Source organism: Ischnura elegans, chromosome 8 (assembly GCF_921293095.1).
Source record: "Ischnura elegans chromosome 8, ioIscEleg1.1, whole genome shotgun sequence".
Lineage (NCBI taxonomy): Eukaryota > Metazoa > Arthropoda > Insecta > Odonata > Coenagrionidae > Ischnura > Ischnura elegans.
The window spans coordinates 95,424,124-95,451,985 of record NC_060253.1 but is presented as its reverse complement, the minus strand read 5'-3'; the positions used below and the strand labels follow the sequence as shown (position 1 = coordinate 95,451,985).

At 39.1% G+C, this 27,862-nt stretch overlaps 2 protein-coding genes across 2 annotated transcripts in view; one reads left to right on the top strand and one right to left on the bottom strand.

Annotated features, from left to right (window-relative positions):
* Window positions 1–19,497, top strand: part of LOC124164237 (neprilysin-1-like) — a 55,920-nt gene extending 36,423 nt beyond the window's left edge. The window contains exons 3-7 of the mRNA XM_046541477.1: window positions 3,376–3,454; window positions 15,537–15,661; window positions 16,356–16,421; window positions 16,651–16,812; window positions 19,376–19,497. Of these exons, the coding sequence (XP_046397433.1) occupies window positions 3,376–3,454; window positions 15,537–15,661; window positions 16,356–16,421; window positions 16,651–16,812; window positions 19,376–19,479 (536 nt within the window). The 3' untranslated portion in view covers window positions 19,480–19,497. The remainder of the gene's footprint in view (window positions 1–3,375; window positions 3,455–15,536; window positions 15,662–16,355; window positions 16,422–16,650; window positions 16,813–19,375) is intronic.
* Window positions 19,498–24,772: 5,275 nt separating this feature from the next.
* Window positions 24,773–27,432, bottom strand: LOC124164458. Its single transcript, XM_046541784.1, has 2 exons — window positions 26,329–27,432; window positions 24,773–24,907 (listed from the first exon to the last, which is right to left on the bottom strand). The coding sequence occupies exons 1-2, from the start codon at window positions 27,430–27,432 to the stop codon at window positions 24,773–24,775; spliced, it is 1,239 nt and encodes a 412-aa protein (XP_046397740.1).
* Window positions 27,433–27,862: the final 430 nt, after the last annotated feature.

The window sequence follows — 27,862 nt, the reverse complement described above, 5'->3', positions numbered from 1 at the left end:
CTTGAAATGGTTTTAAATATACAAGGGATAGAAGATAAAAAGGATATCAGATAGTGAGATTCCTAATTTGTAATAATTAAATTTGAGAAATTTATTTTCGACACGTTCAAGCCGGATTCAGTCTGCATTATCTGAAATGGTGCTTGGGATAAGGTTTTAAGTAAAAAAAGAGTATATTCTAATTTGTAACGTAGGTACCGGAGCGATATATCCACCGTCCTTAAAGCATGAATATTTTGAAAATTTCGACAGATTCTCTCCATGAATCCCACATTCTTTAAAGTCTCACACACAGTTCGGTCTAGTTTTAGTTTTACCATATGAAAACCTTAATATCCTCATTCTCCTTAATTTCCTGGATTTCAATATCCTCACGCGGTCACGTCGTCAGTTGTTAACTGACAAAACTACACAACGAAGGCAGCACTGAGTTACGGTGGTTTCGACCATAGAGGTCCTCTATGGTTAAGACGGTTACGACGAGTAAAAAGGCGTGTAGTTGCGACCTTCCCAAGAACTCTATGGTTCCGACCATGGTCGGTACGTGCGTAGTGTAAACGGGGCATGACAATGCCTGAGCGAACTGTTTCAAGACCTTCTCTTTTTCGAAGACCGTGCCTTAGACCATATAAGCTAAGTAGCAATGAATTGTCGGTAAAATAAAGTAATCGTTAAAATTATCGGTATGGTACTGTATAGCACTGTGGTGACACCTACACTACCACCTTAAATAAATAGAGAGCAAACTTAAGTGGCCACTTAAGGTATAAAGTAATCGTTAAAAATCGTAAGGATTGTCGGTAAAGTCAAAATGAGTTTACCGGATCATATGCCTTGTCTACACTTCTAAGTGACTTCACTTAAGACTAATCTTAAGTGTGGTGCGGTAGCTACACTTGAGCTTTAAGTCGAGTTCAGCGCCGTGATTGTCTATATCGGGAAACAGTTATGTAGACAGATGAAGATCTAGGAGAGCAATTAGTTATTCTGTCTCAGATCTGAGGATTCTGTGATCCAAAGCCACAGATATTTGAAATAAACTTCCAAACTCCGTGAATTAACCATTTCGGATTTAGAAGGTTAAAAGGAAAGACCGATTTAAGTCCCTGAGCAAACGCTATTTGGCGAGAGGTGATGGAGCCAGAAGAATTTAGAATTACTAAGCATGACCTCGTGGAATGGCATATTCATAACGTAAACGAAAACACTTAGTATAATTCCACTCCTTTATTAAAATCATTGATGTAAAATTTTAACCTTCAATTCCTCCCGCGTCCAATTAAATCGCCATATCTTATCCCCTCGGCATTCCCAGGACTAAAATTGAAGCCATATGCAATGGTTTTAATAGCAGTGTGTGGGATTTTACTAATTGCATTCGTTTACGTTATTTTCGATTATGACACCATGGAAACTTAGCTATTTCACCGGATCTTCTGCCGTCGTCTCAGTCCTAAAATTCTTTATAACGCTTCTAAGTTTTATAAAACGGGTTTCACCGTGACTAACAGGCATAACAATTAGTTTTCACGGAAATAAAACCAACAATAAGATGAGAGTCTCCACAAAATATATTCGTCGATTTAATAATAACCCCAACACTAGAAAGTTAACTAACGAAATAGAACGCTCAATAACCACATCAAGGAATGCAGCACAACTTAGAACATAATCAACGGGATGATTCAGGGGTCGGATGGGTGTCGTATTATCATGTGCCATTTACAACAATTGAAGAGAGTCAACCGTGCGGAAACAGTTGCCTACGCAATTTAAGTATGGGTTCTAAGTGACTTAATTGGAGGTGTACTTAAAGGAAGCTGGAGACCCCTACACTACCACCTTAAATAAATAAAGAGCCAACTATAGTGGTCACTTAAGGTACTAGTGTAGACCCAGCATAAGGACCGTGCCCTTCAGATATCCGCGTACGACCGTGAGAGGAAGGCTACGGGTCGCACCGCAGCGGCGCCCAGAAGGGACTTCAAAATTAAGATAATCCGCGCTGACCCTACCTTCCGGAAACATTCCGTCGGGGGACATTTTTTCAGTCACTAGATTTTCGGGTTTCTTCGAATATTTCTTTCATTTTATATAAGGTTTTTGGGCCTTCGAGAGACGAGCCTATGACCAAACAATTGCAGGTGTCGATACATCGAAATCTTCCGAGCAAATCTTGTCTTCAGTGGTGCTCTCTTGTTCCCTTGTGTTACCTTCCCTGAGGAATTTTCCGCACAGCTAAGAGAATGCGTTATGCGTCTTTACCAATACATCAGCAAGGAAATAGTGAACGCAACTCTCGCAAATGCTCGAAGTGACAACCTTGTTGAAGATCGTGAAAATTGTTTTTAGATGAAGTGTCGAGTAGCGATCATTATAAAATCCTTGGAATCAATTTACATCCCTTGTTAAAGGTGTGGATTATGGCATTAGTCTTTTACCATCGCAGGTAAGCTAAGAGTGCGCTGAAGAGGGACTTGGCTCCAGCACGCGCTATCTTACTCCTCGCTGATTAAAATTAAATGTGACGAGTCTCTTTTAAAATTTGTCCGTAAATATAATTAATGTATTAGGCTTCGATCACCGCGTATTTGAAAACTCCAACTTGAATTTTGGCGATGAAGAACAAGTCCGAGAAAATTATGCGGAGAATTATAATCCGTGTATGTTTAATTCCTTCCCTCATTAATATCAACTTAACCAACCGTATTCGTTACCCGCAGTTGATTCCTAAAAACTTCAGTCATTAAAATATTGCGATAACTGGTGAGTACTTAATACTATCAATGCCGTATGACTTATCGTCTACTTTTGTCAAAGATCTCTATATGAAACTTGTACACAGGTTTTATTATTTATTTAATAAAGATCAATGTTCATGAACAATTTCCACATTTGCTGGCGATACCAACCCAAGAGTTCTCGCTATGCTGTTAATGTAACCCTTGATTTTGGTTGTTCGTTAATGGATGTAAAGGAAAGTCTTTTGTTCTCGCCTCATTTCGGTAAATTATCATACAAGTGGTTAAAATATCGTACAAAAGTATCGTACGCAGGGACATAATAATCACAATGTGCAATAATATCTAAAAATATTGTAAAAAACTTGAATAAAAGCATTGTTACATCAGTATCATTAAATAAGGGTAGCGTCTTAGATTAAACGTCTAAATAATTGTTATGGATGTTGAGATAAAGGATTGAAACAATGATATAACGGTACTTGAGGTGTTATTCATACCTCATACGTTCGTAATTTGATTGCTGAGATATTAAAGTGAAGAAATTAAAAAATGCATTCCACTTTGACGAGGGGAATATCTCGTCGCCTGAACGGCTGACTAATGTTCTCCTTTCTGTGTTGCCACTTTCCAGGCTCAACATGGACCATACCTATGACACAGCCATCCGACAGCCATCCAGACCTGGTGGAAGTCAGCTCCCGAAGCACTTAGTGAGTATACTTCACGTTTGGGATAGGTTATTTGGGTAATGTAACGAACCTTTGAGATGATATATCGCTTTTAGTATTATTTATGGTGTGGATGAAGAGCGGTTATTTCGCTGTGGACATATGCATTCTCATGTTTCCGCATGCGTTATTTTAAATTTAATGCGTATATGAAGGTTAAGAATTGGTCACTTGTAAGGAACTCATTCGTCTCTCAAAAGCTTTTGAGTATTTTCGTCAGAAAAATGTTAAATTTCACTTCAGTTGTGGAAAAAAGAATCGAGGGAAGAAGAATATTTTTTGGTTTTGAGGTTTCGATGAACTTCATGGAAGGAATACCGTAATTTAAAGTTTTTTAAATTATAAATTTGACAAATATATTTTAATAGGGAATCTTAAGTTTATATCCGACATAAATTTGTCCCACCTATAGTTGTTGGATTAACTATATGTTTTGATAACTTAATTTAACTAGGACGTTCCTCCCGAATTCGTCCTGGTGTTTGTCCATTGGGTCAAAGATTTCGGCCGAATTCGGCAAATCGACTTCGATTGATCAGAAAACGAGGCTCCAAAGTCTTCTCACAATGCATTCTATGGTTAATAATACCAGGGAGGAGTGAGGCTGCAACAGGACGGAGCTCATCCCCACTAATCTAAGTTAGTCCTCAATGGGAATAGGGTAGTTTCCTTCATCAAAGAAAACGAAAGGCATTGATTGCGATTCGTTCACCACCATTATTGTATTCATAATATACAAATTATTTGGTTTCAGAAATACCGGTTTAGACGAATGGCAATGGTCAATTTTATCCTAATTTGAAAAAGGCCAGACTGGCGCCCATGCGATGCCACTCCACGTGACGTCACAGGGACCTATTTTCTATATGAGTAGATAGAAGTTTTACATCGTCTGAGAATACCAATGCATGTATGAGGCTCAGAGCTCAGGGAAACATGTCTTAATAATCTCCTATTAAAACTGGCCAAGTTCGGAAAAATTTCTTCGTTTGATAAGGTATTAATAATCCTTACTTAAGCCAAGCGCTACCAGTTAGCAGGGTACTCTGCTACCTGCTAGCAGCCTGCGTCGTATCAGCGCTCAAAGCCTCGCCCCAAGGTCACCTCACTTGCGGCAGCGGGAACCAGAACGACGTCACACGGAGTTTTCCCGGCATTCATACTTAGCCGTCACGTTTTCGCGCGCTTGAAATTTTTCACTTTTCATTTAATCGCGAAAAATAGATATCGTCATTTAAAAATATAAAAGCGCGAAATACGTTTTCTAGGAGTAATAATCTTTCGATTTAGGCAATAAAAAATAATAGGAAACCTTTCTATGATGGCAGTCGGCAAATGTCCATGGGGACAGAAGTTGAGTGGCCGCCGAGTGACTCCAACGTCACACCATATGATTTATTTATTTGGGGATTTCTGAAGCGCTTATTACTATTATTATAAGCGCTTAGTATTATATGCCAATTAAGAAGGATTTACAAGGAGCTTCACGACGCATTCCGGCAGTCTGCCCTTCCCTCATGGACTTCCCTTTTCAATTCCAAATAAGGCCTACTCCCTTTCACTCTATCTAAAAATGCTTTTAAGAATGTTTACCCAACATTCTACCCTCTATTACACAGTTTTCAACATCCCTTCTCCGCTAAGCATTAACTCCATCCATCCAACCTCCACCTTCTGTCTCCTCCGTGCCTCATCGAAAAGCTGCCTCTCCTCACCCACCATGTCCAGCACTTCGTCGTTCCTTTTCCTCTCCGTCCATTTCACCCTCTCCATTCTTCTCCATACCCACATCTTAAACGCCGCCAGTCTTTTCTCAATCTCCTTCCTATACGTCCACGTTTCCGCTACACTCCAGATCAAACTCTTCACTAACCTTTTCTTTAAACTCTTACATAACGCTCCCCTCATAAGCTCCTCCCTGTTCATGAACGCCTCCTTTGCTAACGCAATTCTCTTCCTGATGTCCTTACCGCTATATCCGTTTTCCTTTAGTAATGTGCTGCCAAAATAATTGAATTGCTCTACCTCCTAAAGGTTCTCCCCACCCACTTTTACATCGAGTCTCAAATTCCTCGCTCATGATGCTTTACAAACCGCATAACCAGTGTTTTCTTGTGATTAACCTTCATGCCATGGGACATTTTTTCTCGACCTTTTGTGGAGAGCATTCCATTTTGTCTGCCACGGGTAGGATGGCTCGTTCAATGATATTTAATATAGGAGACAAATTAATATTTACTTAACTTTTTCTGTTTTCCTCCTATGAAATTCATTTGCAATTCATACTCGGATCCTAAATATAGTTTGAGTGCAAAAACAAGTATATATTTGAAATACATTTGAAAACCAAAACCTTGTTTTCATTTGACTTCGCAATACATTTTTTCTCCTTCGTGATCACCAAGTCAATAATATTGAAAGATGGACCTGTCTGGAGTGATTCGGGCCCACCCCACCAGAAAATAATAGGAGATATTATGCCCGGAAATGGATTATGACGTTATTCTGGGTCTTAAAAGCGTTACAATTTAAAAAATAGTGTTTTCGTAAGAAAAAATACCATGAAAAGTGGTAACTTCACAACGTATATAGTTTAATTATGCATTATGATTGTTGTATCTATTTAGTGAATTTGTACCTTGAAACTTCACTGAAATCTTAAATAGGTAACCTATTCGATTAATTCTTTCAAAAAAGAATCAGGTTCTCTTTTATCTTCTAGCACCTTCAATTTTTTTATGTAATCTTTTCACTATGCCGTAAATAACGCAAATAGCGGAAACGTAGAATTTTATAATTGCAAATAAACTTGGATTCAAGTAATTTGAGTCTTTTTTTATTAAATATAAAGTTGTAAAACATAACGAAAGTATACTTGGGGCTAGATAATGGTTTTTGGTTGTTACCAATTAATTATTTTCTACGTATCATATAGATATAACCATAAGTACGTAGCTTTTATCCATACTCGTTGGTGATTGTTTTAAAGTGTATATATAAACTTGAGCAAAATTGAGGAACCTACTAATATTATAGGGAAATTCAGGCTTGAATTAACTAAAATATCTTAAATTATTTTGTACGGATCATATTTAACAATTTGTTTGGTCCAAATAAATCAGTCGACCTATGAAAACTGTCTGGCATACAATAAAAGACCAAGTAAATTATTTGGATTGTTTGTTAATATTGATATTAGAGAAGCTGTAGTTTAAAAAAATGTATCAGTAACTTTCAAATATTAAGGAACCCAATCAATAAATGAAATACTTATTGTGTTGTCCTAAGTGATTTTGCATTCAGGAACTCTTCAGAAATACTCACAATATATATAAATACTCATAGTTATATTGTTACCACCTACTTCCACACAATTAAGGTAATAAATAGAAAAAAGCAATTAGAATAAACTATAAATTATTTAAATTCTTCTAATATTGCTGATACGATCTTCGGACTGAAGTTAATAATTTATGGTTAATTTTACTTGAAAAATTAATATTTACTGTAGTAAATAAACTATTAAAAACGATACAGTTGAGCTTGAGTTGAGGTTGTGGACGTGAACCACGCCATTTCCACATTTTATTTTACTGCTTTCTGTACAAGTTTTAGCTGCTTCATCACCTCGCAACAAACTTATGTAGACATTTCAGTCATGCTGGCTAATCTCCAATACGGTGGTTTCCTATTATTTTTTATTGACTAAATCGAAAGATTATTATTCCTGGAGTTAGTATTTCACGCTTTTAGATTTTGGAATGACGATATCTATTTTTCGCTTAAATGAAAAGTGAAAAACTTTAAGCGCGAGAAAACGCGACGGCTAAGTATGAATGCTGGGAAAAGCCCGTGTGACGTCATTCTGGTTCCCGCTGCCGCTAAGTGCGGTGACGTTGGGGCGAGGCTTTGAGTGCTGATACGACGCAGGATGCTAGCAGGTAGCAGAGTACCCTGCTAGCAGGTAGCGCTTGGCTTAAATAAGGATTATTAATACCCTATAAAACGAAGGAAAATTTCCGAACTTCGGCAGTTTTTATAGGTGATTATTTCCCTGAGTTCTGTGCCTCATGCATGCATTGGTAACCTCAGACATTGTAAAACTCCTATCTACTCGTATAGAAAGTAGGTGACATCACGTGGAGTGGCATCGCATGGGCGCCAATCTGGCCTTTTTCAAATAACGTTAAAATTGACCATTCCCATTCTTCTAAACTGGGATTCCTAAAACCAAAAATTTGTATATTATGAATACACTAATGGTGGATAACAAATCGCATTCAATGCCTTTCGTTTTCTTTGATTAAGAAAACTACCCTATTGGACGCACTTTGGGGTTTAGACACGCTGTCTTCACCTTTTGGATTTTTGTTATATTTTCATTTTTTGTTATTTTACAACAAGAAGAAGTCCTTAATATTCAATTTGGAAGCCAAGCCTGATGATGACTGACAATTTTTTTAGCCTTTTTTTTTTTTAACATTATTCGAAAACATTACCCAGCGCTTCTTTCCCTTTAAAATATTTCATGTAACTTTTTTTCGTGGACAATCGCACTTTGATTTCATATTGGGTTTTTTTAACAATCTAAAAATGAAAAGACGAATATTCAAACGTACCTGAATCTGTATTTGAACTCTCATAGTGTATTGATTTTGGTTGCGTATTTTTACTGGAACCACTGTCCTTGTTCAGGCAAGCATTCAAGTTTTTTGAGATATTATTAACATCTAAGCGATTATTATTCTCCTTATTTCTTTCTGCGCACCGCTCATTTACACACGTTTCATATTAACACTATGAATGACATAAAATTCTATTACTAATCAAACCAGAAATTATTGAACTGTGTAGGATTTTTGGATTTATGTGGGGAAGAATACAGAATAGTTTCGCCGTGGGCGTATCTGCCCCATCCAACACCGCCTCCATCCTTACTTCCTATCTGTGGAACTGATCGTGAGTTTCACGGTGCATTGTAGATAGCCCTCACCCAAAGACGCAGACAAATGAGATGCGACATGGTTAGAGATACGTGAAAATCGCAAATGCGATATAGATGCGATGTGAGCAAATAAATGCGACATAGATGCGATGACTGGAATTTTATGATATTCTTACGCAAATTTTCATTTTCGACGGCAAAATTCGGACATTTTGTGCCGAGCGCAGTTTAAATGCTCCGCCGACACTCACTGCTTAAAGCATGTGAGCGACTGGCCAGCTGCTAGTTGGCTGGGACTCTACGTGGCCGCGAACTACAAGTGGGCGCGGGCAAGCTAAACCTCCTCCACTACATGTCTTATTCCTTAATATATTATTGTTCTACAACATAATTATTTGAAATGTTGTCTTATAACTGTGTTTCACTGCATTTCATCGTCATCTACCTCATTATGAAAATAAAAAAAAAGATGCTACGAAATGCGATAAACTGTTATTGGAAGTGGGATAAAATAAAAACAAAAGCGCGATTTTCACTTAGCTCTTGTAATGGTTCCCATTCGTTGTAATCTGATATTTTTTTCTCGGTAACCTAATTGGCTCAACTACTTCGAAACACAGCTGTGGGGATATCGCGTTTCGCTAAGGAAATGGAGTCTTTGGGGAAGGGTGGAGGAGGGAAAAAAATGGCTAAGCGTGGGACAGGCGAGGGAGAGAAGGGACGCGATCAGAGCATGCCGGCCGCTTCACGATATACGCTGGCGTTGTGAGGGCACCGTAAGCTCGGGGCGCTTGGCGATCGCCGACTAGCCCCACCTGGCCAGTCCGCCCCTGTGCGGACTGCACCATTCCTCTTGTTTCCTTGATATTTCGAAACATACCTCTATGACCTTTGATCCTCCAATATGAACTTCGGAGGTACTGTAATGAATACTACGGATCTATGAGCTACACCCGTTAAAACCTATGGTTCGACACGGTGGTTAGCATGACAGATATGGTTGTCATGATACCTCTACGACCTTTGGCCTCCGTAATGGCCTTGGAGGTCAACTAGTGGACAGGGCGAGTATTTGGGCTATACCACTGACTTGGGCACCCGATAAAACCTGTGAATTGACGCAGGGGTGGATCTAGGATTTCTTTCTGGGGGGGGGGGGGGGGGGAGCACCAGCAAGGTCATATCGAGGATTTTGTTCTGGGGGGGCACAAGGATACCTCGCAATACAAAACGAACGCAACGATAGTGGGACCGTATTAAAAATCCTGCATATTTCTTAAGGGTCTGGGGGGGACGTGCCCCCTCTCCTCTAGATCCGCCTATGAATTGACGTATTTGTTGTTGTGGTATTCTTTCTGTCACCCATATGACCTTGACTGTGACCTAACTGGGTCAACGGCAGAATTTTAATGAATCAGTGTTTTGTTTTCATTTATCAAGTCAGAAAACCTAAGAATTGACATAATTTTCATTGAAATGTGCTGTTTTATATCTTGATGTATTATTTTTTTTCAATCGAAACTCCGTAAGGCTAATTTTAGATTTTGGTTTGGACCCACGTTGTGAGGTCAAAAGGTCAAAATTGTAAAATTTTGCTTACTCTCAACAAAACATACCCTTTCCGATGAGTATGCCAGTTATCATGAATACAGGTTGAGGGAAAGAGGCAAAAAAATGGAGTTAAAAAACGACACACGATCAAAGGAACAGCCTGTACAACAATATGGAGAAACGATCTTGCCTACACTTCCATATATGCGATATTTAGATAGTTTTTATTAGAGCGTTGCACTGGGTCGCGACGTGGCTTAGCATAACGGGGACGTGTGGCGACAACCCATGTGTGTACAATGTTTTCGACTTGTCTACTTGATGCGCCCGAGAATTGAAAGCGTGCGAATTCCATCGACATTGTAACTCCCCTGGCTAACTATCGATCTCTCGCTGTGATCGAAATCGTTCTTCAGTCATGAGTAGTCAAAGGCGAGGTTCGAGTCGGAAGTGTAAGGTGATGGTTCAACCGCTGGTGTCACACACTGCGAGATATTGCCGGAACACATTCATCGCTTGCATTGGGAAATGTATCAGGTAATCTATAATTTTTATATATCAACTACAAGCACTGTGGCGCCGACTCCATGGGGACTGAGGGGGCCCGAGCCCCCTCAAAGATTCGTTTGGGGGGGCGGATTAATAATAATAATAATCAAGATTTAATTCAAGAAAATAATTAATTTCTATTATGCTTTGTGAAATCACAACAATATATTCGTATTTTTTATTTTTTATTTAAAAAAGTTGCCTTTTAAAATAATTCAATAATGCGTTAAAATAAATAATTGTAAGGTAGTAAGCAGATTAACTGAAAACAAGTGGTGTGAATGATGATAGTGTTACGGTGCTGCGACAAACTTTGAATTTAACCTCTTCCCGGGGCAAGACCCCCGATATGGGCCCCTCCAATATTTTTTTTAAGTCGGTGCCCCAGTCGGCGCATTACATTTCCTAAATTTTCAAAATTGGGTGCTGTGCTTGCTTCCCTTCGAAATATCTGGGAGTTATTGCCATAAATTCTAACTGCAGTAAGGATATATCTACCGATTCGATCGATAGATTTTTCTTCCTCATAGGAAAATCTACTAGAATTGGTAGAAGAATAATGCGTATGCTTGGTTTGGCTAGGTAGGGCCTCCTTCGCTTCTATAGCGCTGGGGGGTTTTATCCCTATTCCCCTCCCTTCCATTCCTATCCTTTTCCCGGAGGCGTCGCGTCGGCGGGCTCCGATCGCGACGGCGCCTCTATCCTTTTTCCTTCCCATCCAGCCCCTCCCCGGGTGTCCGGGCGTATAAGCCTCGGGCTTGGTTCCTGGACCCGGTACGTTGTACCCTTAAGAGGGTTCGCCTTGAACCCTCAGAATTCTTGCAGAAGGGATAGATAGATAGATAGATAAATGTGGCAGAGTCTGAAGAAGCTGAAGTTCGTGAAACGTGGTGTGGGAAGGTTTTCGGAGGAAAAACTGAGAGAGTGGTGCTATTTAGCACTCGTACTGCCGCACCTTCAATGGGCCGAAAGCTTATTTTTGGATCCGGCACGGAAAGACTTTATTCTTGAATAAAATGCAAAGGGAGGTTGCGCTATTCGTGAAAAACTACGAAGGGCATTTGAAAGTCTTAACACGATCCAGGATTGGAGCCGCTACAGACTCGGAGGCTACGAGCTAGGCTTCGATAATTTTATAATAGGCAGGGTTTTTGAACCGATTTCTCGAAAGTGTACCGAAAAATAGTGTAGTTTCTTTCATCAAAGAAAACGAAAGGCATTGATTGCGATTCGTAACCCACCATTCGTGTATTCATAATATACATAGTATTTGGTTTTAGAAATACCGGTTTAGATGAATGGCAATGATCAATTTTTATCCTCATTAGAAAAAGGCCAGATCGGCGCCCATGCAATGCCACTCCAAGTGACGTCACATGGACCTAGTTTCTATACGAGTAGATAGGAGATTTACATCGTCTGAGACCAAGGTTCTTAGACTGTAAGGTTGCCTCATTCGTAACTGCGCATGCGCCAGCAGATGTCCCGTTACGTCACTGTAGACCCTGTATGCCCGCTGATCCTAGCCATTTCATTGTTTGCACGCTAGAAATTGAGAGAGAATAAGTTCCTGAGACCTTGCGCCGCCTTGTGTTTAACACGAATCTGAACACATTTCCTGCAATTTCTCTGGAAATCGTCTTTGTAATCCACTACTCATAAGACGAACTTTTTGTGGGTGAAGAGCGCCTTTAATCGTCGGATATGCCAGTCTCCCGTTGTACTGTGGCAACGAGCTCCAACAGCTTGTCGAAAACGAAGAAAGCTGGACGGAATGTCTTAAGGCCTGTTTACACGATACATTAACACGTACGAGTTAATGTACGTTTGCGTGAATGATTTTTGTGGACCGGAACGGAACATGTACGAATGCATGAACCAAATTAGAACAGGTTCTATTTTCTGTGCATGCATTCGCACAAGTTGGGTGGTTACACGGTGCATTTTGGCGTTCATTCTCGCGTTCATACACTTAGACATTAACCCGTTCGTGTTAATGTACCGTGTAAACAGGCCTTCATATCACAGGCGGATGCTTAAATTGAAAAATCTTTTATTGTATATATTAACTAATCGAATCATTGACCGTGTCTCGCCCCACACCTGTGAAAAAAGTGGTGAAAGTGAATCAGTCAGACAAACTAAGTGGATATGCTAAAAATTTCGTAATCAAGACCTTAGATGCCCCTATTGCATTGGAAAATCAGGAATTCTTCCCTATTAAGGCAAATTGAACTCAATATTTTGCGCACTCATTCATGCAAGGACTGTTTTGCATATTCATCGTTTACCTCGTATGCATTGAGTAACATCGTGTGCCAATGGTCAGATATCAGGTAAACAAATTTCTAGTACCAAGTCTGTAAATTTGAGTCCTTTCGTATGCCTTTGAGAGCTATTGAGAAATTTTCGAGGCCACGGTTGCGCAAATTTGTTTATTATTTTAGGGACAGAAAAGTTTTAGCGTGTATAAAAATATTTATCAGGAATCAAGTGTTAAATCGTAGTTCACATAAAAGAAACTTACGTTATTTTAATCATAATATTTTATCTCGAACTAGTAAATTGGTTAAGAATACCCTTTATAAACTTATAAATGTTGACTTGAGTCAAACCATTTAATATTTTTATGTACTCTTTCGCGTTTATATTTACCTGAAAAATGTAATGAAGTAGACTCTACCCTCTAATTAGGACTAATTCGACAAATTACCTAGGTTCTGTGCTGTGTCTCCAACTTGGACAAAGCAATTGTTAAATGTTACGCCAAGCAGAGGGTCCTCACAAGAATAAAATGTTTGAACAAAAAAATGGAACAACGAAGAGCAACTTTGGTAGTGCCACTACAAAGATTTAAAAAATTGTTCAGTAAATTCTTTTAATACATAAATTCTTGAGTCTTATTATTTATACCCTCTTCAAAATGAACCTTTACGGTGGAGCTAAATTTCTACAAAAGACTTATGATCGACCAAATAGCTGATATACATTAGTCTTAAGTTTTTGTTTCAGCAATTGTCACTGAAAATTATCGGATTTGTTTCCTGCAGTGCTTTTTGGTGCCATGAAACATTTTTCTTTTTGTTTTTTTGACCAAAGGCTACAGTGGAAACTTTCTGTGGGATTTAAGATAGAGAAGAGTCTTCTGATTCGAAGGCTGTTCTCCACTCAAGCGGGCAACTATGGTGCTGTTTTGATAACGGCAATTGTTGGTGGTTCACTTTCCATTTCTAGAAATTATTTTACGGGGGAATTCTTATTTCTCTCAGCATAATATTGAAGTTAGTTCCGTTTCATCTGTATGATTTTTCGCTTAACGTATGATTACTTTGAATTCCTAATACGAATGATTTGAAAATGGTAATAACGGTAAATTTACAACTCTTTTCACTCTATATGCTTATTTTTTTCTTCCCATTGAAGTAAAGGATTTCAATGTCCTCTTGCATAATTTTCTTTATCTTATGTATATTTTCAAAGCCCGGCGAGGAATGAAAACGAGCATAATTTCTATTTAAAAAGTGGCGGAACTGTAATTTTTTGAAGCAACTAATTCTTTTTTTGCGTATATTCCTCCCAGCCATATTAATGTAAGTTTAAATTATATTGCGGAAGTAGAAAGGAAAACAGTGTTTTGAGAGCAATAGGAATGAAGTGGGGACACGGAACTAACTCGCACACCTTCCCATTTCATCACTTAATCAGGACATCATAGCGTCTGAATACACGAATTTATCTTTTTTTAAATCTTAACATCATTATTTTCATTAATCGGCATTCAATTTAAAATTCGGCTTATAGCGATCGATAGAGGGTAACTTCAAAAACTAGCTATGGTAAGCAGTTACGCCCGCGGAAAGGCTAGAATTTGAAATGGCGCTGGAAGTTGGGTCTACAGTGACGTCAAGCCAATGGGAGCCCGAGTCGCGAATGAGGCAACCTTTACTCTAAGAACCTTGGTCTGAGACTACCAATGCATGCACGAGGCACAGAGCTCAGGGTATCAGCTCTTGATAATGACCTATTAAAACTACCTAAGGTCGGCTGCTAGCAGGGTACTCTGCTACCTGCTAGCATCCTGCATCGTATCAGCGCTCAAAGCCTCGCCCCAAGGTCACCTCACTTGCGGCAGCGGGAACCAGAACGACGTCACACGGGTTCTTCCCAGCATTCATACTTAGCCGTCGCGTTTTCTCGCGCTTGAAAATTTTCACTTTTCATTTAATGACGAAAAATAGATATCGTAATTCAAAAATCTAAGAGCGTGAAATACGTACTCCAGGAGTAATTAACTTTCGATTTAGGCAATAACAAAAATAATAGGAAACCACCCTATTACATCCGTCAAGCTTACTTTCGATTAGCTTGGGCCGCTCCGGCGATGGGTGGCAAACACCTTGAGCTCATCCAACCCACGAGTCAGTTGTCAGTTGCGCATTGTGAATCTTCTTTGTCATCTGATGAACACTTTCTTTCACGAAGGCCACATTGTTTATTCCGCAACTAACAAAATTTATATACATTTCTATTGATATATATTTTCCCACGAATTGGGTCTCCTGAATGAGTCTTCTATTTAGATATTAAGATAGAAATTTATCAAGTAAATTCCATAACGATGGCAAATAACATCTGTCGTTGTTCCATTTTTCTTCAATTCATTCTATGTTTCTAAACATATCGGTTTCAATTTGCCATCGACAGTGCCTCCATTTGATGATGAAACTGATGCTTTCATCTCTAACCCCATATTCAGAAGCTAGCTCAATTGACGACAAGATGCATTCCTGCCTAGCGAATTATAGACAGACGGGAATTAGGGAAGAATCGGTAGATGAATATCGATCTTTTAAATTCACGTTGGTAAACGCAACATGCCAAATCAACACATTTTCGTTTCGGTCTGAGTGTTGACCAATCTGAAACGAGGCTTAACGGTTAGTAAACGTTAAGAATGACAATCTAGTTTCCACTCATTCCTCAATGTCGTAATATATTTTTTTCAATGTCCCTTTTCAGTTTAAAAAGAGCCACCACTCCAAGTCACAAGTCCAATTTGCAAAGACGCTTGGTTGCCGTGATTATATTATTGGCTATATTAGCTGCTGCACTGGTAATTGCTGTGGGAATTCTTTCCTATAACTGTGAGTAACATAAAAATAATTTCTGCTTCATTCCTACTCAAAAATCCTTCTGTAACAGTGCGATGTTTTTTTTTCTCGCGAACTCACTCTTCAATGGTCAAATTACTTGAGTAGCATGTAGAAAAATTTAAACGCATGAAATGTGAGCAAATAGTGAGTTTCATATTTATTTCACCTTGGTCAAACGAAGTTATTTTTAAATTACTTATTCATGTATGATAATTTGAATTTCCATCGCTCTCTAACCCAGAGTTTTTTATATTGGCCAAAATAATATTTGATGTTTGCAGTTGCTTTAAAAATTTGCTAATTGGCCTTAATTACATTTAAGTCAACATCATTAGTCAACAATGCTAACATTGATTTGACGCAGTTCCCCATTCCTCTCTCCTATCCGCTAACCTTTCTATAGCGACGTATTTCTTCTCTTTCACATCCTTTATAACCCTTTGCCCTACTTTAACTCATTCTGAGCCGTTCTTTGCCCTTTTTCACTTCCACCTTTCCTTCAACGATTGTCTTCATCAGGCCATCATGCCTCATAATGTGTAAACCAAATTGTCCCATCTTCTCCTTGTACTTTTTAAGATAGTAATATTTCTCCTTTCTTTCTTAGTTTTCACTCTACGTTTTAGTATATTGTATATTCAAGCTAGCTGAATAAATAATTTTTCTGCATCACCTCTGCTTGCAGCCAACAAAATGAGTTATACAGTCCTGGAGCCACAAGTCTGCACCTCAAACCAATGTGTTGAAACAGGTGAGATAAAGGGTGAACTGGCTATAACACATGTTTGAATGAAAGGGATTTAATTCAGATAATATTTTTAAATTCTACTGTAAAATACGCGTCAATATTCATTTTCAAATTTCCGCCATAATCGAACGCAAAGAAATAAATTATATTTTTATTATATTCGCAGTATTTCAGTGGAATTGATTCATTTTTGAACTTGACTGTTTCTTATTCATCTTCATTTGTTTTTCAGCGGCCAATCTCATGAAGTCCCTGGACTTGGATGCAGACCCCTGCGAGGACTTCTATCAGTTCACGTGCGGCAACTGGGCGGCCAATCATCCGATCCCAGATTTCACGGCGTCCACCGATTGGTTCTTTGAAAGAAAGTTGCACCTCGCACAAAGGATAAGAAGTACGTGCAATCCAATTCCAAATTACATTCATTGAAAGCGCAAGCCGTATTACAGAATTTCACTGGCTTTTCTGCTCATGCATTGACAATGCCAATATTGTTATGAAATATTTATATTCTTAAATGTTTGGAAGATACGGTCCTTGGATGTGGCTTACTCTTAATTTTTTCTCGGGCTCTACTTTTAAACCCCTGAAAATGTGATTTGAGAATGTTCTCCCTACTGTACCAAAAATAAAATCAGGTCTACTGTTCAGAATTTAGAAGTCCATATAGGACACCAAGTGCAATAATTTAAATTTCTAAAATCTACGGACAAAAATTAATTTCTATGGGTAAATCTAAAATTTGGATTCTCAAACAACGAAATTTACTCAGTTTTTAAGTCCAAGCAACTGTTTTCGAGGAAGGAAATATTTTAGCCCAGAAAAGGACCCCTACACCGATATTACGCTGTACTTACTAAATTAACTTCCCATTTTGAAATGCAGCTACCCACCAGGGACACCGCCCTCCCCGACAAATGTTTAAGTACTCTATGCGGCCTTATTACTAGAATTCAGTCTCTGGAAGACAACTAAAAATCAAAATAGAAGCTAAATTCGACTGCCATTAAATTAAATAATTTATCAAGTAATGCAATGAGACAATTTTGACTGAGGAGATTACACAATTGTCAAGCTTTGAGAGAATTCAATCCTTTTTTGCAGAAGGACAATATCTAATGATTACCTTGGGCAAAATAAATGCGTGTACAGAAAGCATGAAAGTGCCCCAATTTTTTAATTGAGTTAATTACTGATTAAATTGTGTTCACTCTGGTGCTTTAAGCCGTTTGGTCCTAGGGTTTGGTTCCACGGCGGTGGAGATTTTTCTGAGAATGCCCGCCCCTAACTTAAGTTCTTTTTGGAGGGCTCTTCAAGTACAGCACTCAGTCCGTCAGATGGGCCGTTAAGCCGTGGTCACCTAAAGTGCCTTTTGATAAAAACAGATTAATATCAACGCCGGGATTTTCTCCACCCTTCCCTGAGGCCTGGTTTACACAGTGCGAGCTAGTATCCGAGCTGGCCTGGTCAGTTACGGCAGCGCGGCTACTCCTTCAGTGTGAACGCATCATGCGTTATGTGCGGGTCGATCAGTAACTCACAACCGAGTTTCTACAGAAAGTTTTGTATTTACTCGCCTCTCACCTTCCCCCATATTTTGCCACAACCGGCAACTCCACTGTGACTCGGACGTCAACCCGCACGGTATTGCGAAAAGACAATAGCTCGTAAGTCTTGGACCACGTCGGGTGCATTATTTGTGTTTCATAGTTTCAAGCAGTGGTGCTGCGAGGGATGTGTTAGGGGTTATACCGTGTTTACCGTAAGTTTAATCTATTTCACTTAATTGGATTGATATTACTAATAAGATAGTGTAAGGATTAATAAAATATCCCTCAGAAAGCGTAATAGCGTAAAACTCACTATTTTGAACAATTTATCTCAAAATTCCGCAATTCATTAATTTCGCACGTACCGCTTATCCGGGTGGGTATTCCATACCCCCACACACCCCGGTATTCGTTGCACCTAACCCCCCCCCCCCCCCCCAGCTCCAGCTGGGTGCGCCCAGCACCCAGCATTCCTTGCTGCGCCTCTGGTTTCAAGTAGTGTTTGAAAACGAAAAATGGAGGACAGACGGGCTACCATTTAAATATAAAGTTTGTGGAGTTATGCAAGGACCAAACCAACATATGGAATAGCTTGAATCCTAATGATAAGGATAGAGATTAGCGTAAAGCCTCGCTTGAACACATTCGCAATGAACTGGGTTTGAAACGCCACTGAAACCACGTGCAGTAACTGTCTACTTTCACGCCAGCAGCTCGCACCTGTGTGAACGGCGTCGAGCTATTGTCATGCCAGTACCCAGATCCAGTGGCTGTCTAATGTCCGGTCAGCAACCCGTATTGTGTGACACAAGGCGAAAATGGCTTTAGCTGTCGGTGGCCAGCTCCAAATATCATTCCTACCTTGGTTAAGCATGTTGATCAATGCAATTGGAACATACTTGTCGTTTTGACTGTAAACAAATATTAAATTCCCGTACCGTAAGAATCATGATAAAAATAAAGCTTTGGCTCGTCACCGTATGACTCTTTGAGCCGATGAATGTTGGCGTGCATAAGTCATATAGTGATAATCGCATGAAAGTAGAGCTTAGGACGAATCAAATGCTAACTTTGCAGTAAAAATAATAAATAATATACTCCCTTTTTGGACAAACTCTTGTTTTAAAGCCTCGATGGAAGGCTTATGTGAAGTCAAAATGTTTTTTAAAATAACATACATTGAAATTATTCCTATTTAATTGTGCAGTTGCAAACTTGAATCTTTCGAATAGGTAATGCAATCGAAGTGAATATGGTAGAGGTAAGTATCCGATTCTTTTCATCGCTACAATCAATTCACCAAATGCCGTCGGCTTTTCTGAGTGTACCCATCCTAATATTTTATCGAGCCAAATGGATCATTTCTCTCCTCCACTTTCGTTACTAATAACAATTATTTCTTTGCAGAAGTCCTGGAACAAGATCCTCTAGCAGACCAGCCAATCCCTGTGACCCAAGCTCAGATGCTGTTCCAGTCATGTTTAAATACAAGTGAGTGCCTCACATCATAAAATGCTAAGTAACGTTTTGTGTAAATGTTTTTTCTGTCAGCTATGACGCATGTTGTGGAAGTAACATTAATCAAAATCACGATATACAAAGGTCCCTAAATGTTGCGACCGATAAACATTTTAATAATTGAAATGATGCTCGGGTTTGAGGATTCAGCGAGTGAGATGAAGTTGCCGGAAATGATTAATTTTACATTTAGCGACTGCTACAACAATTTGTGACGATTTTTTCGGTGCGGTGGCTAGTTTGTTGGCATCTGACCCTGGCGGTTCAAATCCTAGTGGTGGCAGCACTGTTTCAGAGACTGCTCGATCCCAGTGGTTGATTGCTTTGAGGAGTTCACCTTAAGTGCAGTACTCCATACGTCGGATGGGTCGTTACTCCGTGGTCCCCTTGGCGCTTTTTGTCAATGCATCATAGCGATTATATAAAATTAAAACTGGAAAGATTATCTTCCAAACAAAAATATAAAGCGTGTTGCAGCTACGCAAGAACCAAACCAACAAAATGAAGTGCTTGAATCCTAATTTCTTTCACAGCAATCCCTTTTTTCTCTCTGTAACCAAGTCGCCAATTCAAAGCAAAACACTAAAAAATTAAAACATGAACGCAACAAACTACAAATGAACTTCAGAAAATGTAAAAATAACAACAAAGGAAACGTATATAATAACATACATACTAATGCAAACTTAGAATTTTATAATTGCAATGAATGCTTCGGTTACAGTAATACGAGCCTTTTGTTATTACACCCTTCATATAAGCTTCACGATAGAGACGAGCGTTTGGCAGGGCCCTAGGCGATCGCCGACCTCTGGCCAGACAGACCCTGACACTAACATATCACGTTCCCCTGTTCCACGTCATAATTGTATTCTATTCTCACTGCTCTCTCACCAGTATTCGCTAACCATGATCAGCATAATTCCACCACCCCAAATACACCGAGATACAGTTGATCACAAAAGAAAAATCGCGGGTGGACGTTTTTCGATAAATTTTCTAGTTGACGAGTGATCTGGCATGTTCTGCAAAATGTATTTGAGAATATTTATGCGTAGTTTCAACTCCCTAACTCTTAAAAAGTTTTATATTTTTATGTTATCTTCTTTCGATTTTAGCCCACTGTGCGTCGGAGTGTTTTCTTTCGGGCTCTTCACCTTCACCACGGTCGGCAGTTGCGATGAAATTCTAAGACGGTTCGAGTACGATGTAACCATACTTATTTCATTTTTTTAAATAGACATTTCCAACATCGACATATTCTAAGCAGATGAATATAGAGCAAGTTAATACTGAATTTTTAACGACTACAATCATTAGAATAATGATTCTATCAATAAAAAAATTAAAAGTTATGGTACTTTTTCTCACAGTTTATTTAAGACGACCGGTTTCGTCGCAGAGGCGACATCTTCATGCACAGAAATCGGTATTTTTGTTGTTATTAGGTTGTTATTGCTATAAAAATAACGATTTCTGTAACCGAAGATGTCGCCTCTGCGACGAAACCGTTTGTCTTAAATAAACTGTGTGAAAAAGTTCCATGCCGTTTTAATTGCTTAAAATGGATTTTCACAAAGTTAAGTCTGAAACAACAGAGTTTATTGATTATACCAATGTTAACACATATTTCAAATCAAAATGGATGACTCCCCATCACGGGCGCAGCCAGCAATTGAGGCGTGGGTTTTTTTTTAAATTGATACTGGGGGCATCAAATACCCGCCAGGGTAAGCGGAAGGTGTGGTGGCTCTCCCCCAGAATTACTTAAAGATATAATGTTCAAATAGTGAGTTTTAAGGCTTTCTGAGGGCCATTTTATTACTCCTTACACTATTCTATAAGTAATATTAATTCAATCAAGTAAAAGGTAATTAACTTAAAAATTTATCAAAGATCTGGGAGGAGGGTTATATCTTTCAAACACCCACCCTCCTCGCTTCGCCACTGGCACCCATGTTTTCAAACTTTTTATTCGGGCTCACACGTGATTTTGCTGTGAGATGATTTTTTTCGCGTGGGATATGTGCTTAATACTAAAAACTGTAGAATTTTTTCAATTAATTAATGTGTATCAGCGTACTCGCTGTCTCTACAACTTCCTGCATACGTTTAGGGATTGATCCCAACTAATTTCTCACACAAATGTGACCGAAATTCAATCCACAAGCCGCGGACATGCGCCTCATTCACCCCTACTGTTGTGGCGCCCATTGGTGGCAATTCCGTTTTCACAATTCCCCACGGGGCTACAGTCAGGTTGATGTGCCAGTAAGTGTTCTTCTTACGTTGCTAGCGGTAAAATGTGGAGGCGAGGCCATGAGATTTCCAGATAGAAATATTTAGGTTTGATTAGTCAAAAGTTATTGAAATGTAGAAGAAATGGATGATATCCATTCGACCATGATTTCTAAATTATTAATAGTGGTCGCTTTATTTCGCGTGAAAGAGTTCATATACCACTTTATTTCCACCTGGGCCTTAGGGCTAGTTCTCTATATACGCGAGACGGGATTTAGTCTGGAACAGATGATTTATTTGGACTGAGCGATTTCAATATATTTTCTATTCCGTGCGCACTAATGTCAATAGGCGGCATATTTCGTGTGAAGATATTGTCAACCATTGTCAACTGTTTCGGATGAGTTCTCAGAAGGCTCGGTGAGCACGCTCTTTAAGTAGGAATTTAATAAATTGGTTTTATCGGAACTGTTTGTCAACACATCTCCATTATCGTTTCTCAGCGAACATACGGTAGATCTCCTACCTTGAACTTCCCGAACATAAGACCAAAATGCCTTTGGATTATCCCGTTGCTGGTCTACAAGTGTTTCGTGAATGCATTCCTGAACGCTTCCTTCGTGGCGGCTTTAGACAACTTATATTTTTTAATTATTGACTCGCGTTCAATAGCGGATGAATCCGTGCTGACTTTTTTCATTTTAGCATGGCACGCTATCTGTCGCCTCAATGATTTTCTCACTTCCGCGTCATACCATCTCCATTGGCTAGCTTCTTTTATGTTTTACTAGGGATGTAGCTATTTATTCCCGAAGTTACGAACGAAAGAAAAGCTTTCCAAACACCCTCTACATTTAATTTCATTATTGATTCCTGAAATGCGGAGAAAGCACATTTCAGATGACTCTTGACCCTTTCAAAATCAGCCCTTTTAAAAATGAAAACTTTACCTTCTTTTTTTTTAAATTTTCAGTGGTATTTAGAGAAAACTTTGCAGTTACAACTCTATGGTCACTTATTCCTTCGACGGTGTTCACGTTCGTAACCTGATGAGGTATATTTGTCGCTAATAAATCAAGAATACTTTCTCCTCTGTTTATGCACGGATGCTATTTGAATGAATTTAGTATAAAACTTTTGATAACGCTTCGCAAATCACTTTATCACTCCTACCAGGAATGAAGCTATAGTATGCCAATCTATAGAAGGTACGTTGAAATTTCTACCTACAATGAAGTTTCTTTCAGGATACATGGATGCTATGTAGTTTTTTTGGGTTTCAAATCCCACAATTGATGTTATATCTGAGTTGGGAGGTGTGTAATACGAGCAAACTAACATTGTTTTGGATTTTGGGCATGTAATTGTAAACCACACAAATTCAACGCTGGTCTCAGTCTCGGTTACCGCTTGGCTTACGATTGATTTCTTTACAGCTATAAATACTCCGCTTCCAGCACAATTAATTCTTTCTTTCCGATAAACGGTGAAATATTATGGGAAGATCTCATTGTCTGAATCATCACCAGTTAGCCAACTTTCAGTTCCAATAATTACGTAACACTTCGTACCATGAATTTAATGCTGAAAATCGGGAATCTCATTTCTTAAATTACGGCAATTAACCACAGCCGCGATTATTTCTTCGGAACCAGTATTTTTGCGATTCGGGACTATTTGTGATTCGCTCTTGTCGATTAAGCTATTTTTAGGCTCTATACCAGTGATGATTGGAACTGCAAATTTAAATGTCTCAACATTAAATTTACTTGGATCTTGACCGCCTTTGAAATTATGATATCACGAAAACTGCTGATTCTGAAACGCTGTTTTTTCTTTCTATTACTCTATTCACTAACGCTAAAACACAATCACTAACTCGATTAACGCAGCTACAACAGGGCCTCTTTACATGCCAATCACTCATTCGATAAAACAATTTACGCAAAATAAGTCAACTGGTTACCAAAACATGTTATTTTGCAACACTGCAGCACCAAGATTATACGGCCGCCGGGCGGCGCGGCGATGTCAACCCACTTTGCTCTGCGCATGCTCGGGCGGCGTCCCAAGACTTCCATAAGGCACTACCTTAGACGCGTAATAACACCAAGAGCCCCAACCACTACCACTCTTCATGTAACTGCATGGCTATGGATTGGGACGTTCTGGCCAGCGCTCCACGGCTGCAAATACGAAATTCTCGCGCTATTTTTGCGTGTTTTACCTACATTTGCGATGTATTCGATTGAAAAAAATATACTGAGGTTGATTCCACGAAAGTGTTCAGTAATGGCAATTTCAATGGAAAAAAATGACGGAAATAGGGCCTGTGATCACTCCTGCCATCTCTGAAAATGATTACGTGAGAGAGTCTTAATTTGAGCCGTCATGTTCGCCATCCCTGAACTAGTACGTGGATATTGGTCTCTGGGTCGTTGATAAAAAATTAACGCGTACTGGATGCTATGAAAATTATGAAATTCGTTGGAATGTATAATCTGTGGAGATCAATGGGAGGATAAGGGTAAAAAATTAAAATGCAATGCAATTATATAGCCAACCACGTCATCAAATTTTAATGCATCCCGAGGTAGATTAAAAGAAACAAAATTTGGTTTTGGCATGCCAGAGTGATATTGTGACGATGCCTTTGGTGACATTCATCGTGACATGTAGAACAATTTGGCCATGCAGGGAAAAATAACATTGACGCCCGAATAGAAAAATCTCCAAAACGAAAGCGTTCGATTAATATTATTTAACTTAGTACAGTTCATCGTGAATGATCTACTGCTCTAACACAATTTTTCATGTCATTGTATGAACAGATGCGTGGCAACTAACAATTTCAATTTTGCAAGCACCAAAGTAATATAATTTGGAACTTGAATACCTATTCTGATATTAAAACAGTGAATCAGCCCTTCGTTGCATGCCCTTATCAAGGAGTTCCTCTTCTTCTCAGGCATTTTCAATTCGTACTCTTGGAGATGGGAAGACATATCTGATGTACCTCTCCGCTGTCTTCCTCGCAACTGAGTTTCACCAGCATTCCTCCCAGTTATCCTGTTTTGCATTGGTACTGGTCTCATTCCACCATGGATGAACGACAATGCTGTGGGAATGATGTCTTCTTTCTCCATCTTCACATGCATTACCGTAATCCATGCTTTTCGTCTGTGAAAAAAAGAAAACATACTGTTAAAGATAATGTTTAGCTGATCTGTAATGTACAATGAGAAACAAATTTTGAATGGTGTCGTTCACATCGAAAGTCGCCACTCATTGAAAGAATTTTTTATATAAATTTTGGATACCTAAGCTTCAACGAAAAAATCATTCTTCCCGCGTATTTTTTTCTCCTTTAAGTTCAATGTAAGAAAGCACGAAATTTGTCACCCAGTTTCCACGAGTTGGTGACTTCATTGTATTTTCTTGTTAATTAATTCGTTTTCAGGAGAGACATATATTAAGGGAAGTTATCGCTAGTAGTGACGGATACAGCATAGGTACGATCCTGGGGGTTACTTCCCAGCACAAGGGGAGGGGGTGGTCGGAGATGTAACGAAAATTATGAGGATTTGGAAGCTTGTTTTAACACATTAACGTTGCCCAATTTAAAATTTATCAAGGAATTAACTTTTTTATAATAAATTTGTGCTTTTTTAGTGATTTGCGTTTTACTGGCTATTCTATCCTGTATGTACTCGCAACTTAAAAAAATTTCAGTTATTTAAGTTCATATTGTATACTACCTCTCTGGAACTGCCACTGATTGCATGCGAGAATGCAAACCACTAGAGAGAAATGCACAGGGTCAAGGAGTAGTTTAGAAGCGATGTCGAGCTTTGATTGCGGTGTTAACATCATCAACTTTTGTGCGAGAAGGTGATAACCATCAAATTTTCGTCGCGAAGAACTCGAGAAGTGGGTGACGCAATTAAAAACGGAAAAATTTTGATCCCTCCATATTTAAAAAGTTATCAAAATAAATGTAAAAATGATGGTAAACGAGCTCTTTGTGAAAATTTCAAATTTTCGTAATTTTTGTAACTTTTATCGTCTTGAAAAAATATACCGTAAGAATCAGTAAAGATAAACCATATTACCATTTCTTAGGATTCAAATATGATTTGCAATGGCCTTGGACTCATTGGAATTAGAGATAAAGTTAAGACTAATAATTTGTTGTGCGATTCAGTCGTTAAAGGGAGCGTGTGAACTTGTTTGAATTATTTCACCATCAAGGATTTTAGCAGTTCATCTCTTTTTTCAATTTTTGTGCACTTTGCTATGAATTATTCTCATACCTGCATCTTACTTCATCTACGATATTGATTGAAATATCAACATTACTCCTCCTTCGTGGTTACTCACTTAAATGCTAATTCCAATCGAAAGAAACAACATGAAAAAACACTATCGTCATAAACACCCTATCAGATCTACCGCGGAATCTAGGTTTTCGTCTTTTCAAAGCTGGTCTCACGCACAGAAATCGATGATCGCCATTGTTCATACTTCGTATGTTCCTCAGAGAAAGGAAATCCTCTACCCTCGGCAAAAGTATTCTAATTCAATTTGAATTATGTACTTACATTTTCGGATGAATGTCTTTGGTAAATAGCGGATCGCAGATAGGTCGGTGCTGCTGGATCAGCAGCAAACCTGTCACTAGGCATCGCACCTTCCCGTTCTTCCCATTCTTCTGTGGGCTCACGTTGGCATAAATACCCAAAGTCATATTCATCTTGGAAGCTAGCATTTATCGCGTCCATTCCATTGGTACAAAATTCCATCTGCTCAGCTGGCTCATAAGGATGCCGGAATGCACTTGGTTGTTTTGAGGGAAAGTGTTTTTCGTTTTTAACATCACCATCGATATGATGGTATGGGTTCTCGCGGTCCATTCCATTGCGCGGTCCATTCATAGCGTCACCTTCGGTGTCAAGGTGAGGGCTATCGCAGTCCATTGCACTATCTATTTCCTTTGTCTCGTCTTCAGCCAACGTAAATGAATTATTGTGGGCATCAGCACGTTCTACTGGGATATACATTGGTTTTGATAAATCACCTTCACCACGGCCGAAAGTGTCATTGCATCCCATTTGTGTGTTAATGCACAATTTTTTCTTCTTAGGCAGCATTTCGGAATTATCAAAATCATGAACTTGGTTTGGTAAGAAGTGATGTGCATCAATAACGATATCGTTCCCATGAAAAGGAAGACAATCACCATCAATTTCATTTTTCCTTTTGATTCCTTTTCTCTCTGATGGAAGAACTAGATAATTGCCGAAATAAAAGCGTTCATTTACGACGTTGACAGGAAATACATCATCTCCTTCTCCATGGAAGCGTTTGGCGTTGAGGTTCCCATTTTTGTAGCCGTTTTCTTCATCCCAGCTGTCTGCCTTCCGTTTAACTGGCACGAAAGAACGACATGGAGTGTCAGGATTTTTTGGTGGGGAAAGCTGAGAACTTACCACCTCAATACGAGTATCAGTGTAATTTGTTTCCTCACGTCTGCCTTTTGCCTTTATCAAATCACCTTTTGCATTGTATTTTGCAGTTTCGCGACCAAATCCCTCGTTTCTGTGCTCCAGGTGGGCAGTATATTCATAATCCAGCCTCTCCTCCAGGCTGTTGCCTAGCACACTTCCAGAGAAATTCGTTTCAAGTCTCTTTAATAACCGTTCCATGATGTACGTAGCGGAAAATATAGATGGCGAGATCTCCTCTTTGGTTCAACTCCAAATCCACGGAGTGGAATCGATTCTGAGATTCTATTTCATGAAATAAATGCAATCTGTTATTTGCAGGAGTTATTTTTTAACTCTGCTGGTAGAAGTCGAAACTCCGCTGGCTGTAGCTCACTGCAAACCCCTGCGAGATGACTATTTTCTTCCTCTGCTACTCAAGTGATTGATGTATTATTCACTGTAACTGTTTTATACTGTAACCAGTGCGTTTAAACTTCGTTTATAACACCACAATATGCTATCGCATCCGCTCTCTATCGCTTGGAAAATCCAATTGATATAATGTCACCGTACGGCTACGTTTTACTGGTTGCCAGGGTGAACGAAAGTATTGTTGCGGCGCCAGATATGCCCCCTGTCTTATGGCCCG